This window comes from Podarcis liolepis (assembly GCF_965112155.1).
Source record: "Podarcis liolepis genome assembly, chromosome: 11".
In the NCBI taxonomy this organism is placed as follows: Eukaryota; Metazoa; Chordata; class Lepidosauria; order Squamata; family Lacertidae; genus Podarcis; species Podarcis liolepis.
Window position 1 is genome coordinate 36,370,629 of NC_139565.1, and position 18,730 is coordinate 36,389,358.

General features: G+C 44.0%; 1 protein-coding gene and 1 long non-coding RNA gene across 7 annotated transcripts in view; one reads left to right on the forward strand and one right to left on the reverse strand.

Moving 5' to 3' along the window:
* Positions 1 to 5,880, forward strand: LOC310688789. Its single transcript, XR_014517185.1, has 2 exons — positions 1 to 2,088; positions 2,779 to 5,880. It is a non-coding gene; the product is annotated as an uncharacterized lncRNA (long non-coding RNA).
* Positions 3,829 to 18,730, reverse strand: part of GCNT4 (glucosaminyl (N-acetyl) transferase 4) — a 26,081-nt gene continuing 11,179 nt past the window's right edge. For 5 of the 6 annotated variants that reach the window (XM_083465416.1, XM_083465417.1, XM_083465415.1 and 2 more), the window contains exons 2-3: positions 17,440 to 17,625; positions 3,829 to 10,034 (exon numbers count right to left, since the gene is read on the reverse strand). In XM_083465416.1, coding sequence (XP_083321542.1) covers positions 8,678 to 10,033 — 1,356 coding nt within the window. In that variant the 5' untranslated portion in view covers position 10,034; positions 17,440 to 17,625 and the 3' untranslated portion in view covers positions 3,829 to 8,677. The remainder of the gene's footprint in view (positions 10,035 to 17,439; positions 17,626 to 18,730) is intronic. The other variant, XM_083465412.1, reaches the window with a different exon arrangement.

Sequence of the window (18,730 nt, forward strand, 5' to 3'; positions counted from 1 at the left end):
ACAACAACAACAACAACAACAACAACAACAATTTATTATTTATACCCCGCCCATCTGGCTGGGCTTCCCCAGCCACTCTGGGCGGCTTCCCAAAAAATATTAAAATACTGTAATACATCAAACATTAAAAGCTTCCTTAAACAGGGCTGCCTTCAGATGTCTTCTAAAAGTCTGGTAGTTGTTGTTCTCTTTGACATCTGACGGGAGGGCGTTCCACAGGGAGGGCGCCACTACCGAGAAGGCCCTCTGCCTGGTTCCCTGTAACTTGGCTTCTCGCAGTGAGGGAACCACCAGTAGGCCCTCGGTGCTGGACCTCAGTGTCTGGGTAAAATGATGGGGGTGGAGACGCTCCTTCAGATATACTGGACCAAGGCCGTTTAGGGCTTTAAAGGTCAGCACCAACACTTTGAATTGTGCTCGGAAACGTACTGGGAGCCAATGTAGGTCTTTCAAGACTGGTGTTATATGGTCTCGGCGGGATTGAATTCTAGCCATCACAAGTATGGTTCCTCTCCCAGAATAGAGCTCATCCATCCCCTTCTTTCCACAGCACTGCAGTATCCCTCCACCAAAAAACAAAACAGTTTCTGAGGGATGGGGAACCTTCAGGAATGGTGCAGAGCAGGGTTTATCTTGCCTGGGTTTATCTTGCAGCAAGGTTTATCTTGCCTGGGCCGGATCGGTCCCACGGAGATTCCTCTGTGGGCTGGATTGTGCGCCACCTGTGATTTTTGGAGTGTCTGCATCTGCGCAGACAACTGAAGCGAGTCCCTGCACCGTGCTGCTTTGGTTTAGCACAGCAATCGGGTACCTCGGTTCGGGGGCAGCTCATGAGCCGGTCAAACAACCTCCGCGGGCTGCTTCTGGCCCATGGGCCTTAGATTGGTGACCCCTGGTATAGAGGCTGTCATTGAAGGAAAGAACTAATGGAAATTAGACTTCTTACTCCCTTCTCCTTTGTATTGAACTCAGATTTTGAAAGTTTGAGCCAAGCCTTCATCTCTCAACATGAAAGAATTAACTCCAAATCTTTACAAGTTAGCTTTGCACAGGAGCAAAATCCATTTATGAAAATTAGGAGTTATCAGCTCCATGAAACATAGTTTAAGAAGCCTGTCTTACTCTATTTTATACAGTTTGAAATAGTGGTGGAAGTTGCTATTTTCAGGGGCATTGTTTTGGATCTGGGAAGTCTGAACTGAAAGTCAGGAAGAGGATGTTGGAAGGAGCATATAAGTCTGTGGTGCAGAAGAATAATGATTTAACTGAGCACTTCCTTTCCTAACAATAAACTGTCTTGTTTCTGAACCTTCAGTGGCAACTGCGTTTTCAAAGGTCTTCCCAAGCCACAAAACCTTAAATACCGCATAAGAAAGAAGAGGGTTAGATTGTCAGGTTTGCCTTACTAAAGTCTTAGCCATTTTATTTATGCTCTTAAAGACATTCCAAAGCATCAATATTAATGTCATCATGGGATTAAAAAGCAAAGTTACACCACTAATGCACAAGAAATGCCTTTCATCTCGTCAGACCAATTTTCTTATTCAAATAAAACACTCTAATACAGTAGTCTTCAATAGATTTTCTGAAACCAAGGTGACAATTCAATCCTAATATTTTCAGTGCTAATATTTGTGTGGTTCTCTGTTTAAAAACTCCTTCATTCCCAAAGCAAATACTAAAATTCCATTTTCTTCTCCCTCACCATGCTAGGCATATTTTAGTTCCATTATAAAATATGTGCCCAAATCCTTTTTTTCTGTCATAAGTGATACTTTGGTTGCCAAAAGCTTTCTTTCACTTCATGGAAAGGAAGTATGAATATCCCAATTTGTTTTCCATTTGGACTGAAGCTTTTAAGTACTAAATGTTGAATCTGATGGTGTTAATGAGAATTTGACATTAACTTTTGTGACACTCAGTTGGGTTGTAATCAGAGGATGGCAGCAGCCAGTGGGCAAAGTAAATGAAGGAGTGTTCCATACATCTGTTATTCAAGCTTCTGGATTCATTTCTAAAAAGGGGAAGTTCCATGTTAGCCAAAAGTTGACCGTGGTTTCAATTGTGATATTGTAAGAACGTAAGAATGTAAGAATGGACACTGGTCCCATCACCTCCTGGCAAACAGAAGGGGAAGAAATGGAGGCAGTGAGAGATTTTACTTTCTTGGGCTCCATGATCACTGCAGATGGTGACAGCAACCATGAAATTAAAAGACGCCTGCTTCTTGGGAGAAAAGCAATGACAAACCTAGGCAGCACCTTAAAAAGCAGAGACATCACCTTGCCAACAAAGGTCCGTATAGTTAAAGCTATGGTTTTCCCAGTAGTGATGTATGGAAGTGAGAGCTGGACCATAAAGAAGGCTGATTGCCGAAGAATTGATGCTTTTGAATTATGGTGCTGGAGGAGACTCTTGAGAGTCCCATGGACTGCAAGAAGATCAAACGTATCCATTCTTAAGGAAATCAACCCTGAGTGCTCACTGAGTGGAAGGACAGATCGTGAAGCTGAGGCTCCAATACTTTGGCCACCTCATGAGAAGAGAAGACTCCCTGGAAAAGACCCTGATGTTGGGAAAGATGGAGGGCACAAGGAGAAGGGGACGACAGGGGACGAGATGGTTGGATGGTGTTCTCGAAGCTACCAGCATGAGTTTGACCAAACTGCGGGAGGCAGTGGAGGACAGAAGTGCCTGGCATGCTCTGGTCCATGGGGTCATGAAGAGTCGGACATGTCTAAATGACTAAACAACAACAACAACAAAGAACGTAAGGAGAGCCTGCTGGATCAGGCCAGTGGCCCATCTAGTCAAGTATCCTGTTGGTCAACAGTGGTCAACCAGGTACCTGTGGGAAGCTGGCAAGCAGGACCTGAGCACAACAGCTCTCTCCTCTCCTGTGTTTTCCAGCAACTGGTATTCAGAAGCATAGTGTTTCCAGCCGTGGAAGCAGAAGATAACCACCCTGCTCAGCAGCCAGTGATAGCCTTTACCTCGATGAATTTGTTGAATCATTTAAAGTTGGTGAGTTCCATAGTTTAACTAGGCACTGTGTGAATAAGTACTTTCATCTGTCCTGAATCTTTCAACATTCATCTTCATTGGATGTTCACAAGCTCTAGCAACATAAGAGATAAAACCTTTTCTCTATCTATGCATTGCTTTATATACTGTACTTCTTTCAAGTTACTTCTTAATCACCCTTTCTGTTTAAACTAAAAACCCCCAAATGTTTGCAACCTTCCCTTTTACGGGACTGGCTCCATCTCCTTGACCTTTTCGGTTGCCCCTTTCTGAACCTTTTCACAACCTCACAATGTCCTTTTTGAGGCAAGGTGACCAGAGTTGTACACAGTATTCAAACTGTGCAGATCTGTTTAACGGCATTATCCTGGAATGAATGGCTGGCTTATAGAAGGACTGGCCACCAATGTGGCTGCAAGCCAGCTCAATCCAGGAATTTCCCCAACTGAATGAACTAATAGAGGTGGCGGCCAATGGACCCCACTGTGAGTTACCTCCTCTGAGTTAGCTCTCAGAGGCAACTAACAGAAAAATGCAAGGGAGAGCAAGGGGTGAATGGAGTATTATCTACCCATTAGTTGTGTTTTTCACTTGTGCATTTAAAAGTGAAACAAAAAAAGCTTAGAATTAGCATTATTAATAGGCCTTTGAGATTTCCAGTGTGATAGGAACCTTATGGGTGAGTATTTGAATGTAAGTAGTAGATTCTGGGAAAGCACAAAACACTGAGTTTGTGGGGGCTCCCATTATCTATGCCTGTATAAAGAGCCAAGAAGAGAAATCAACTCACATTTGTAGGCAACATCACATTCACATCAGATTTATTTTGGCATTTACAATTATTTTCCACAATAATATCCAGGTAAAATCCTGAACAAGGCCAACGTTCACCAAATGCTGCACAACAGCAAGATGTTCTCAGCATAAAAATTCTCAGAAGCTTAACATTTTATCTTCACCTCACATACAAAAACACACTCCTTAGAGAGAACTAGGTGTGTTATTTTCAAAGCTGCCACCATTTGTCACAATTCCTGCAGAATAGCCCTGATTGTCGTCATCTGCGCAATGAATAGCTTTCACCATCTCCTGAGCAATTCCTGAAAACTATACTGGTTGATTTATCCAATGTTTGGATAAATCAACCAGTATAGTTTTCAGGAATTGCTCAGGAGATGGTGAAAGCTATTCATTGCGCAGATAACACACCTAGTTCCTAGCATAGGATTCCTTGCAAGAAAAGGGAAAAGTTGACAGCTATGAGTAAAAGTTGTGTTATGTCTATGCACCTGCTGCACTAAATTCTTTAGGGGACTCTCAGAAAACAAAGCATGGAAATAGAAGAGGGGCTATGGAATCATTTTTGAGGGGTGCATATAATTTCCACTTAGCCTAGTAGGATTATTTGAGCACAAGGCTTCTCAAAGGTAAGACAGACTACTCTATGGCTTATAGGTGCAAATACACCTGCAGTGTATTTGCTGCATGAGCCATGCAGCAGACATCTAGCTCCATGTGTACAAAATAAGATCCTCTTTGTGGCAAACCCTCTGTGTTTATTTTGTTAGTTCTGGAGTTCAGGAAGGGACACAGAGGAGACAAAGGAATACTTTTTTATGAGGTCAACAATTTGTTTTATTTAAATAATCCAATAAACATTGTACTTTACCTGTTTCGTAGAGTGCATGACTAAAACCACCCTTATCCATTTTTCCCTCTGAAAGAGAGAAAATGACCTTTTCTCCTGCTCTCCATTTCCTCTTGATCTGTTTGTGCAAAGGGTAGGCACCATTACTTGGAGGCTGCTTGCTGCCTTTTTCCCTCCAAGTAGGCTTAATAGTGCAAGGGATGTGCCTCAGACACAGGCAACTGCTCTGAGTGCAAAAGGTTATTGGTCTTCAAGAGAAATTAAAAGGGGGAAGGATTAAACGTGCCCCCTTTCCCCAAATACAACCCCAGCAAGTCACTTGGCAGCTGGGTTCAACTCATGCCATGTGAATGGCTGAGATTTGGTGCATGGAGAAGGTACACTTAACCTCCTCCTCTTCAATTTATCATGAAAAATGCACACACAGAAATGTTTCTCAGATTCTAACCTATTTGTGCCACAGAAGGAGGGCAAGAGTGGCCCTGCAAAGAGCAGTATGTAACAGGAGGCTTCTTGAAAACTGAAAGCTTCATACAGTGAGCTCATTGTCTACAGTGGCAAACCATTTGAATAAATTGCTGGCGTGGCATGTATTTCTCCACCCAGCCTATAATCCATATGAAGCATACCTAAGACACTGTGGCTGAAGTCGCTCCTGTAAAGGTACTCTCTCTCTCTCGTGTGATCCAGTAAGTAACACTATACATGGTTGTACTCTGCAAGATTCCTGCTGAATTAGCCAAGTCATCTATTCCAGCATCTCATTTTCTACAATGACTAGGCTGAGGTGACAAGCAAGAAACTGTCCTCTCCTGGTTTTGCTTGAAGCACCTGGTATTCATTGGCATACTTTATTTCCTCTTAAAAAGTGCCCATAGCTATCAAGGATCTTTATAGACACTGATAGACTTATGCTTCATTTATTTGTCTAATCCCCTTTCAAAGGCAACTAAACTACTGACCATGACATCATATTGTGGCAGCAAGTTCCATAAATTAATGAGGTGCAGTGTCAAAAACCTAATTTCCTTTGTCTATCCTGATTCTCCTGCCAATTGGTTTCAACCGGGTTCAAAATCTAGTATAGGCGAAAACCCTCACAGTTTCTCCACACCACACATAATTTTGCAAATCTTTTTCATGTACCTCTATAGTCGCTTTTCTTCTTCATAAGGAATATGTTCCAGCTCCTGGTGGTTTGGTTTCCATACCTTCCAAGGTTTACAAACACCCCTGTCTGTTGCAGTACAGCTCTGGATCTGTCTCAATCTCAGTAACAATATCATCATTGACTGTACTTTAATACTGTAGCTACCATATTCTACCTGGAGGGTTGGAAGAAGAGTGGACAGAATGAACCATTACTCATTGAGTAACTGCTACACAAAATTATGGCACAAGCAGATGAAAACTGTATTAATTTGGCTTTTAAAACCTAATAATCACCTCAAAATAAAATTATGATAAAGAAAATACACAGAAAGGTTTCGCCTTAAATGGAAAACCCCAGTTCCAGCTAGGGGTCCAATTGATTTCTTATTGTTCTTAGGCAAGCTATCTATCTCTCAAACACATTTTTTTTAATGTTGAGGGAACTCAGATTGTACCCATTGTTCTGCAACATACACTGGTTCTTGGAGGCCTTATTTTCGAAGTGTCCACCAGACCAAGCCTTATTTACCATTGATCCATAAATGGTATCATTTATTTATATGACAACTTATTTTATTCCCTGTGCTGTAGATTTCATTTCCTGATTGTCTTATGCATATTTTTTTTAATTTCTGTCACTATTCATATTGGTGCTATATTATATCATAGGGTGGGGGTTTCAAAACATTTATGTGAACATTCATTTTTAAAGAAAAACAAGAGGGGTTTTTTGTAGGAGAATCTAGATCAGGCATAGGCAAACTCAGCCCTCCAGATGTTTTGGGACTACAACTCCCATCATTCCTAGCTAACAGGACCAGTGGTCAGGGATGCTGGGAATTGTAGTCTCAAAACATCTGGAGGGCCGAGTTTGCCTATGCCTGTTATAGATAATTATTATTGCTGTTAAAAATGGGAGTAACTTCATCTTTATTGCTATGCTTTCTCTAGACCAGATCCTGCACCTACATTACAGGAAACATAGTACAAGGCTATTAAGTTTATCCAAGAAACCTAAATGAACACAATGGAGAAAGAAGTAACTTTGATGGAGGGAGGATCCTTTGATGAGACAGGTAAAATTGAGAGGAGAGCGTATATCTTTCAAAGAAACAAAGTTAAAGCAGGAGAGAACGAATCCTTGCTCCTGTTTGCAACTTTTGACTATATAAGCACTCTGTATAAAAACAGTACGCAAAAATAAGCTACCGTAAACCCTAAGAACTCCTAACAAGATTTTCACAGGCTTGGCTAAGAAGTGAATCTTGTCATCAGTGATGTTTCCATGCACCGTCTTAACAGATGCCCATGACAGTGGTACGCTATCTCACGCATAGAATCTCAGCAACAGTAACAGTGCTAGTAAGGGAATTACATTTAAAAGTCAAACTGCAGCTTGCATGCTGGATTTCCAGCAATGGTGGCAGAAGCTAGAAGAGAGATACCTGTATCCCCCATACCTGAACAGTTACAAGTATATCATGTCGTGAAATAAAACACTTGTACAAGTTCTGGGCAAGAATTATTATTGTACAGGGAAGATGCATGCTGAATTATATATATACAAGTTGGCTCAAAGAGATGCTCACCACAAGAACCTCACCATTAGACTACGATTTAAACATTTTACTGTACTATACAGTGGTACCGCGGGTTACAAACACCTCGGGTTACAAACATTTCGGGTTACAGACTCCGCTAACCCAGAAGTAGTACCTTGGGTTAAGAACTTTGCCCCAGGATGAGAACAGAAATTGTGCGGTGGCAGTGGGAGGCTCCATTAGCTAAAGTGGTACCTCAGGTTAAGAATGGACCTCCGGAACGAATTAAGTTCATAACCAGAGGTACCACTGTACTGTGGTGTGCATCTTTTTTGACCACCTTGTAGATAGCATGCTCATAAGGAGCATGAACACCAAGAAACACTATTCCAAAGCTACTCAGCCAGCTTTGAAGGACACAACAGCTTAAATGATAACATCATCTATCAAAGGCATGGCACAGAAGTTTAACAAAGAGGCAGTTGATTTGGTAACATTTTACAATCACTTTGCATAGGAATAGTCAAATGACCACACGAAGTAAAAGATAATGAAGGCTCAGTATAGGCATAATCATGAGCAGAATCTGACACAGTGCCTTATATGGGTTAAGCCAGCATTTATCAACCTATGAGGTGTTCTCCACCTGGAGGGGGTGAATTTAAGAGAAAGATGTGACGCTTGTTCCTACAGTCAGCAGCAAAGACCTGGGTGGGTTGAATGGCCCTAGCAGGGGACTGAGCTTCATTCAATTTGTGGATGTGACTGTTCTACAGTACATCACCATCCTAACCTGATTTGGAAATAGCGGTTGCTTTGTTTCACCTATGCGTCCCTGCGCATAGTTTGGAGCAGGCGTGGTCAGAGTTGTCCTCTTTTTTCTTCTTCTAATGCTGGATTTGGATTGGTACTCCTTGTCTATAGATCCTTGTATGCAACATGCACACATATGACAACATGCAAGAACCATCTTGTGTTGGTCAACGGTTTGGGTTTCACTGTGGCAGAAAGCAGAGTAAATTTGTAAAGGGGTGCCGAGTTCAAAAGTATTGAGAACCACCGGATTAAGCCAGGGCCCTTCTTGGTCTATTGAATTGCTGTAGAGTGCCTCTCACTTCCCACGATCCTACCTCTGCTCCAAGGATCTAAATAAGCCTTGCATTTAATTGCACGTATTAGCAGTGTACTAGAATTCTACTGAGACAGTTCAGAGAGATGCTTTCAGGAGGTATTCCAAGGAGTGATATGGCTCGATTCAGCAATTCCACATTTTAAAAAATGGCAGAAGTCCAACCATAGGTATGCTATATTGTTATGAGACATCTGTAAATGTCCTGTGCATAAAAAGTTTTTCAGAAGACAACTCAACCCATTCTTTCTGCTGGTCTGCAAGCATTTCTGCCAAACATTTTATTAAAACTGGGTCCACTTTTGAGTCGAATTTATTAGCGAACCAGTGCCCATAGTTTATAAGCCACCTCAATTCTGCAGCTGCATAGATGCACACACTACGGAGATGTGTACCAGTACAGGGAGGATAGAGATGGTCTTCAAGGTAATTCCATTTTACTAAACGAGTTTTGCTCTGAAGATCTGAGATATCCTGAGCTGTCCTTGAAATCCCTCCAGGTGCTCCAGGAACACGAACAAGGGTTGCCCAGAAATGTTCATCGGGTGAATAAGTGTCCTTTGACCATTCAAAAAAATCTTGAGCAATGGAACTTTCTAGGACATACTGTACAAAAGCTCTACATAACACAAAATAGGCACTGCCTACAAAAACTTCTATATTGTGGGGTGGCAGGTCCTTAGAGATATTGGTTTTCACAGGCATCTTCATGTCATAAGGCATTTTCTGAAGTTCGTAGTGATAGGTAAATCGTTCCTTTTTACTGCTACTCGGTTTGGTTGTCTCCAGCATGTTTCCTTCATTTAACTTCTTAAATTCAGACACCAGCTCGAAGTTCGATCTCAGAGGAAAATCTTGGCCACATAAATTGATTACATAGTTCCATGGGATGGAGGACTTAAGCAAATCAGATAAGCAATTCAAATCTGCCTGGAGCCTTGAAATATGGGCATATTCCACCACCTCCAATTTGGACGCAATGAAAATATTGGGGAAACATTTGGCCAGATTATCCAAAGCATTCTTAAAAGTGCTAGAGGACTTTTTGTCATAATGGATACAGTAAACATTTTGACTGCTATATATTGCATGGATGAGCCTCTCAACCATTATTGCATCTTTATGAACAACCAGAGAATAAGCTAATGGGAATTTTTCCTCTTCCAGAGAGACGGGCTTTAGGTGATATCCTCTAATTGCACGGTACAGCTGACAGTTACTAGTCATTGTTACAACATCTTCATCATCTAAATCGATAATGGATTGTCTCCTTATCTCTAAAGATTTCCCAATCTCCACAGGATCCTGATCGTATATGGAGGAACAGTTAATCTCATACTGGGTGTCTTTTTGGGAAAATGTGTATTTGTTTTTCACAAATGATGAGGTGCTTAAAAAAGGTTCTACAAAATAAATATTTTTGTGAGGGAACAGCTCAACTCTGAGAAGTTTCAGCAGCAAGAGCAGCCACGCTGTTAAAAACAAGATCAAGAGATGCCGTCTTGTTGGATAATTAGAGGAGCATTTATGTCTCTTCATCCTGTGAAAAGAAAGAAGATACAGCCAGGGAATTAAAGACAATTCTATACTTTTCACATATGAGACAAACACTGACAAGACTGCAGCTCTAATGGGCTGTTCTACAGTTCCTTACGATCATCTCAAACCATCACTAACTAAATATGATTCATTAACTTTACACAAAACTTTGTTTTCTGAATCCCAGGTCTGACCAGTAAATGAAATGAAGTATCAGCTGTCATAATTACAGTACTGTTGGGGTTACTAAAAAGGTAAAAAGGTAAAGTCCAGTCAAAGGCGACTATGGGGTTGCGGCGCTCATCCCGCTTTCAGGCCAAGGGAGCTGGCGTTTGTCCACAGACAGCTTTCCAGGTTGTGTTGCCAGCATGGCTAAACCACTTCTGGCACAACAGAACACCATGATGAAAGCCGGAGTGCACGGAAACAACGTTTACCTTCCCACCACAGTGGTACCTCTTTATCTACTTGCACTGGCATGCTTTCGAACTGCTAGGTTGGCAGGAGTTGGGACAGAGAAATGGGAGCTCACTCCATTGCGGGGATTCGAACCACCAACCTTCCAATCAGCAAGCCCAAGAGGCTCAGTGGTTTAGACCACAGCGCCACCCACATCTGCTGGGGCTACTATGCTGAACTAGTGAAGTGCCCACTGATTTGACAGACTGAAGCAGAAACTAGGCTGTCCTAAGCATGAGGGACAGCCACACTCCATCCCTCACTGTGGCTCCTCCCTGCCCTGTCCTTCTCGGTGATGAAAGAGCAAAGTTACACTTGACAGGGAGCCTCCTGAGATCCCTCTCAACAGTGATGCTGGTGCTATTGCTGGACAAGCAAGAAAGAGAATGAGATTTGGTACTCTGGAGGCTGAATGTCACAGTTAAAATTTTACCAGTTTGGGGGAACATCTATATAGGTAGCACAAAGGATTTTGCTGATGCATTGAATAAAACTTCAAAAGAAATGGGTAAAATAGGCCAGCTCTTCACAAAGAAGAATGGTGAATAATCAAAATCCGTATTAGCGCAATACCCTTAGTAGGCCAACTAAAATGGCCACAATGCATTTCTCTTTCACAAGAGGCAACCTGAAATCTGCACAGCACCTCACAGGAACATCTGCCACCTCCCACACTGCATCTGAAGATGCTTTTAATGGCCAACACGTCTACCGTTACTTTTTGTGGATATATCAGGGATGGCCCCCACAACCCCATCACTGCTGACCATGATGGCTGGGGCTGATGGGAGTTGGAATCCAACAGTTCCTGGAAGGCTACAGGTTCTCCATCCCTGGTAGAAAAGCCAGTACCATTCTCCTGCTACAACTTATCATTGAACATTGGCCATGCTGACTGGGGCTGGTGGTTGTCTAAAACAGTGTTTCCCAACCGGTGTTCCGCGGCACACTAGTGTGCCGTGAGATGTTGCCTGGTGTGCCGCGAGATGTTGCCTGGAAGGAGGCGGGCGAGGGCGTTTGCTTCCCGGAGGACTTGTGGGAAGCCGCCCCTTCCCTGGGCGACGCGCCGCCTCGTGACTCCGGAGTCAGTCCCGAGGGCTCTCGGAGGGACTCGCGAGCGACGGCGCGGCGGCTCCGGGGCGCGCTCAGCCGGGTCGCCGCGCGCCCCCGCGCAGCCCCTGCTGCAGCTGCCCGGCGTGGAGCGCGACGCGGAGCCGGCCGGGCTTGGAGGCGCCCAGGTAGGGCCGAGCCGGGCGGGGGCGGGGAGGTCTCGGTCTGCTGCGGGTGCAGGAGGGCGAGCAGGAGAGGGGGAGCCGTCGGGTCTCCTGGAAGGAAGCGAGGCGGCGGCTGAGGGGGATGCAGCCCCGTCCCCAGCAACAGGCGCTCCTCGAAGTGAGGCCACAAGTCGGGGCTCGGACAGGGCCTGGAAGCAGCGGCTCCGGCTCTTGGGAGCGGAGAAGGGGACTTCGAAAGCGGCCTGGAGGAGAAAAGCCCCGATGCAGCGAGAGTGGGGAGCGTGCTGCCTTGTCCAGGCCTCCTCGCTTTGTGCCGTCCGCTGCCGGGAGCAGGACACGGGGGCTCCTCGTTCGCATGCTTTCCCGGGTGATCGGTTAGGGTTAGGGTTAGGGTCCCTCAGTCCCTTGCTTTGCTGCCTCCTCCCCCCCACCCCCAAAGCTTGGAGGTTCCCCGGCAAGGGGGAGGGGAAAAAATTGAAAGTTACACTTTCGTGCGTCCCTCCCGGCGTGACGCTGCGCGCTGACGTCACGGGGCTGTAATGGTGGTGTGCCTCGAGATTTTTTTCATCAAACAAGTGTGCCTTTGCCCAAAAAAGGTTGGGAAACACTGGTCTAAAACATCGGGGGGGGGCCACCACATGGCTACCCCTGCTATATAAATTGATTAGTGAAGATTACAGTTGTTGATTTTTCCCTCCATTGCAGTATTTTAAAACTGCTATTTTTAACATACTGTGCTTTTGTACAGTTTTGATCTGGGTTTACTTTTCTTCTCCATTTCCTTAATAATAAGACTTTTCCTTTTTATGTGCCAACGTGCATATTTTAAAAACAATTTTTGGTTGTTTTTTTAAACAAATACAAGAACCATTAAACACTTATCCAGCAGCACATCTGCTGGTTTTTGTTTTATCCATTGTCTCTAGACATACACTTACACGTTCAACATCAAACATATTACTTAATGTAACCTGTCCACTGAGAAAACTGAGCAGTTGGTATAAGAAGGTTTTGATTTTTGACTTTATCATAGTTAGAGAAATGGGTCCATGTTTCTTGGAAGCTGTCTCTATTCATTATGCCTTTAATAGCCCTCCTGTGTCTGGTGAGATGCTCAGAAATTGCTGTATCCCATATATTATTTTTCTATAAATTCAGGGGTATTTGTTGCTGAAGGACATCGCAGCATTAACAGATAAATGTTTTGTAAAAGCAGCCATGTGTGGCAACAGATGAATGCTATACCTGCGGGTATAGTGTGATATATAAATTCAGCAAATAAATAAAACAAAATTGTGCCAATATTTCAACTTCATGAAGTGTTTGTGGGGTGGGGGACAACACAACACTGGGTGTTCCTAAAACTCAGTAATTTTGTTACTGTAAACAAGAAAACAAAGGCATGAAGTCATCCACACCCAAATATATTGCTTTTAGCAGCAACATTGCCGGGAAACATTTATTGTTATATGAAACATACTGAGGATGCCAAACCCTCTGCTTTTAAGTGGAACTATGCATAAAGGCTGAAGCCTCAAGAATTCCTTTTCTTGTGAGAGGGAATCCTCTCACATCAAGTGCCTGGGCATGCAGTCAGCAGCAAGGGAAACACCAGGCAGCTGGGTTAGCTCCTCACAGATTTGTTGAAAGAGACAGTTCAGAAACACACCGTCAGCAGAGGATACACATGCACAGAGATTGGCAAGACTATGCCTTGTTCAGCAAATACTGTACAGTGGGTGCATTGTACAGTCTTTATTATGCAAAACCCATTACAAATTGAGAGCCTTGCCCTCAAACAGACTGATGAATACATAAACGGTGAACCAACATAATTTCTGAATAGCTCCAGAATAAGTGTTGGATATAGCCATATATTTGCTTGTAGCTAATATCATGTGGACTAGCAGGCCACCTCGTTTCCTAAACCCCAGAAGGCTGAGTTTTAACTACAAGGCAAAATATTCTAAACACAGCACCATCTTCAGAAACCCTGATGTACTGGAAAACCATAATGATTCAGCTGCGATTTCTCAAAAGGTTTTATGTGATGCATGAGATCATGCTAACTCCAAACTCACAATCTCCAATCAGCCACAGAATGAGGGTCTACGCTCTTCTTGATCCTAGGGATACTTAGCACTTGGCCTTTCACAATGAGAGGCACTAGTTTTCTGGTTTGCATCAGAACCTTCTGTGTTTAGTATAGGAGTGAGGAACCTCAGGTGTGCAGGGTGGAGGCAAATATGGCCCTCTAGACCAGTGTTTCCCAACCTTTTTTGGGCAAAGGCACACTTGTTTGATGAAAAAAATCTCGAGGCACACCACCATTACAGCCCCGTGACGTCAGCGCACAGCGTCACGCCGAGAGGGACGCGCGAAAGTGTAAGTTTCAATTTTTTTCCCTCCCCCTTGCCGGGGAACCTCCAAGCTTTGGGGGTGGGGGGGGAGGAGGCAGCAAAGCGAGGCAGGAAGGAGAGCGCGGCTTGGCTGGGTGAGCTTTGGCAGGGGCAGGGAATGAGAGCCGCGAGGCGGGCACTGCGGACGGAGGCGCTGCCCGCCGAGCTCGCAGGCAGGCAGGCAGACGGTGAGAGCCCCGCGCTGGGCGGCCTCTCCTCGCCGCCACCGCCCCGCCTCTCGCCGCCCGACTCGCCCGCCTCCCTCCAGGCAACATCTCGCGGCACACCAGGCAACATCTCGTGGCACACTAGTGTGCCACGGAACAGTGGTTGGGAAACACTGCGAGTCTAGACCTCTCTGTCTGGCCTTTTGGACTCTCCCCCTCACTTGACCCCAAGTGTTTTTGCCTGACTAGAATGTGTCACTTGCCTCTCCTTTGGTGTGATTATGCATGTGGATAGAGATGAACGTTGGTAGATTCAGGGCAGACAAAAGGAAATCACATAGTTAAACTATGGAATTTGCTACCACAAGATGTACTGATGGCCACCAACTTGGATGGGTCCACAGAAGGATAAAGCAAATTCGTGGGAAATAAGACTACTAGCCACAATGACTATGTTCTATCTTGACTGTCAAGAGGCAGTGTGCCTCTGTATGCCATGTGCTGGGAATTAGAAGAAGGGAAGGGGCTGTTGCATTCAGGTCCCATAGGCATCAAGTCAGCCATTGTGAGAACGGGATGCTGGACCAGATGGACCCTTGGCCTAATTAAGCAAGGCTCTTCTTATCTTTTCCTCATTTGCAAAGTTGTGGAGGTCAATAGGAAAGAGATTTGGGAGGTGGACTAGCCCACCTTACATGTTGAATAAACTCAGAAGATGAATGTGTTCAATAGAGCTTATTCCCAGGTAAGGAAGAATAGGATTGAAGCCTAAGAATGCAATCCTACAGTCATACCTCATGTTACGTCCACTTCATGTTACGTTCTTTCAGGTTACGTCCCGCGATGACCCGGAAGTACCGGAAAGGGTTACTTCCGGGTTTCGCCACTCGCGCATGCGAAGAAGTGCAAAATGATGTCACATGCATGCGCAGAAGCGACGAATTGCAACCCGCACGTGTACAGATGCGCCGCTGCGGGTTGCGTTCTTTGCATGTTGCCAACGGGCCTCCGGAACGGATCCCGTTCGCAACCAGAGGTACCACTGTATTCTCTTTTACCTGTGAGTAAACCCCACCATGCACAGTAAACCATATTCTAAGTAGAAATTTGTCTACTTAGAGAGACATTTGTAGGGTTGTGCTGAAAGCACATTTACTTGTAAGTAATCCTCACTGAACAAAATAGGGCTTACTTTGAGTAGACCTACATAGGGTTGGGCTTTAAGATGGCTCTCATTCTTTGAAGGATCTCATCTGGTTTCTCACGTAAGTTTGAAACACACTGCATGATGTAAACAGGCATTTACACCTTAGATACTTTTCTGGGCAAGAGGTGCTAAGTGACATTAAAGTATTTTAATCAATTATCACCTCAGCTGAGTCACAAATCTTTAAATAGCCCAACTGGTACCAGGCAAGATTTCTTGTAGTTGCACACCCCCACAAATGAAGCACAAAACATTTTGTGCAAATGTACAGGTTATCCGTCTGTGTGTGTGTGTGTGTGTGAGAGAGAGAGAGAGAGAGAGAAGGCTTCATGCATCTCTTGTTTATATAAACGAGCAATAATTAACTTGTCGTTATTTGAGGAAAAGGAGAGCATGAAATAACTACAATGGTTAAAGCAAATCTACTGCAAATTTCATGTTGCTTGTGTCTATAGCAGTTTTATGGATTTCAGTCATGCTGCCAAAAAGAAAAAAAGTTTCATGTCTTTTCTCCCTGCCACATTTAGAATGCAATTTATACGGGAGAGGAGAAGTAGTGCTAAAGGATTATCAAATCCTTGCTAAAAATTATAAATTTGTCTTGTTTATTCCATGTCTACGGAGATACCCAATTACCTGGAGATGCTTCTGCATATATACAGTACATACACAAGGCCTTGTTTCAAGCTAGGACTGGGCTTATCTCACTTTTTACATTCTGTTGCCTACAAATCACTTTTAGCCCTTACAAGGTCTCAACACTGACACTCAGGGATTGGCAATACTAACAGGAAAGCCTCGCAACTCTAGAGCTAAGCATGTCATCTTCCAATTTCATTATTACCATTATGGTTCTTTTGCTTCCTTGGCCTACCCAATTTTATTCATTTCAAGGGCATGACTAATATGCTTGTGCTGTAGTCATGCAAGTTTACCAAGGACTGAGGGCTGAGGAAGCCTATAGTTTGGCCTTTCCCTGTTGGGATTTATACAAAACAAAGGAAATTGAGTCATACACTCTTTCCTCCCTGCACGAATGGCTCACTGCACAGGCTGTAAGCATTCTGGAGTTCCCAATGCAGCACTGGACACAGGAAACTTCCATGTAAAGGCAATATACCAGAACTATAAGGGGTTCTGCTTATAGAGCTAACTTTCAGTTAACAAGAAGCCTCCACATAGCTACTTTCCTCTCCTAATTGCGTGTTTACTCACAATGGGCCAACAAAATTCAAACCTGTTAGCTCGCCTTCCTGTTGTTTCCAAACATCTCTGAGTCACCCCCAAACAGGTTTATTCCTGCTGTCATGAGCCTGGACATGCTGGTTTCATTTCAAGAAAAGCAACATGCAGCAGACAGAAGCAGTGTTAGAAACTCAGCTAGGTGCCAAATGGCTCCTTAAACCAGGGTTAACCTCACCACAACATAATGCTTAGTTGCCTTTTTTGGGCCAGACGACTTGAAAGTCATATTTTTCAATACAGCTTTTTGGTTCCTGAAATTCATTCTGATTGTGCAGATAAAATATAACAGAGAGAATTCTATAGGATGTGTTGCTAGTGTGGGAAAACAGTCAAGATCCAAGGATCCCCAGGCATGCACCTCCAGATGGTGAAAACATCAGGTGCTATCCTGGCGCCGGGGCATTTTTTTGTTCGAATCCATGTGACGGGGTGAGCTTCTGTTGCTCTGTCCTAGCTTCTTCCAACCTAGCAGTTCAAAAGCATACCAGTTCAAGTAGATAAATAGGTACCGCTGCGGCAGGAGGAGGGTAAACAGTGTTTCGTGTGTGCTGGGCACTCGTCACAGTGACCCGTTGCACCAGAAGTGGTGTAGTCATTCTGGCCACATGACCCAGAAAGCTGTCTGATGTATATTCCAACTTCAATTTCAAAGAGGATTCTAGAGAGTTTAGACCCACCGCATTTGTAGACCTACCTTTTGTATCTCTCTGTATCCTGTTCCCTTTGTGCTGGGTTGTAGGATACTTTGCAGTCACCATGTAAACTGATGGGTTACATCCAAATAGTTTTTTCCCATATTTGTATCAGCTCTGCTCTAGACCATTCTCTTTTTTCAGGTATGCAGCCATTCTATGCAAGTATGAAGGAAAAACACTTCTTTCTGTCAAGGCCAAAGAAAAAGGGGGTTAAGATGTCTTAAAATAGTTTCCTGCACTGACATAACAATCTGAATTTTGAATGCCACTGTGAACTCTACTTTGGGAAATAGCTTTTAGACTTCAAATACATAAATACATCATGTGGACAATGGCTCTGGCCTACATTTTACTGTATGGTGCAACAAAGACATTTCTGAGTTTTTACATGAAGTAGCACACGGATTGTGATGAGGCAAGGTGTGCTTCGACTTTCAAAAAGCTTTCAACAAGGAACTTCATCAAAGACTCCTGAGTAAGCTTAGCCATCATGGAATAATAGAAGTCCTTTTGTGAATCAGTTATTGGTTAAGTAGCAGGAAGCAGAGAATAGGAACAAATGGACAGTTCTCCAAATGGAGTCCTTCAAGGATTGGCACTGCAACTTTAACCTGTTCATAAACGATCAAGAGTTAGGAGTGAGTAGCAAGGTCACCAGATTTGCTGATGATACTAAATTGTTCAGGGTCATTAAAACAAAAGGAGATGGTAAGAAAAGCTTCAAAAGGACCTCTCCAAATTGAGTGAATGGGCAGTGCAATGGCAAATGGAATTCAATGTAAACAGGTGTAAAGTGATGCATGTTGGGGCAAAAAACCTTAAGGTCACATGTTCATGGGGTCTGAACTGGCGATGACTGACCAGGAACGAGACCTTGAGGTCAGACTGGATAGCCGATGAAGATGTTGACCCAGTGTGTGGTAGCTGTGAAAAAGGCGAAGTCCATGCTAGGGATCATTAGGAAAGGAATTGAAAATAAAACTGCCAATATCATAATGGCATTATGCAAATCTATGGTGTGGCCACATTTGGAGTTCTGTGTACAGTTCTGGTTAAAGGTAAAGGTACCCCTGACCATTAGGTCCAGTCATGGCCGACTCTGGGGTTGCGGCTCTCATCTCGCTTTATTGGCCGAGGGAGCCGGCGTACGGCTTCTGGGTCATGTGGCCAGCATAACTAAGCCGCTTCTGGCGAACCAGAGCAGCGCACGGAAACACTGTTTACCTTCCCGCTGGAGCGGTACCTATTTATCTACTTGCACTTTGACGTGCTTTCGAACTGCTAGGTTGG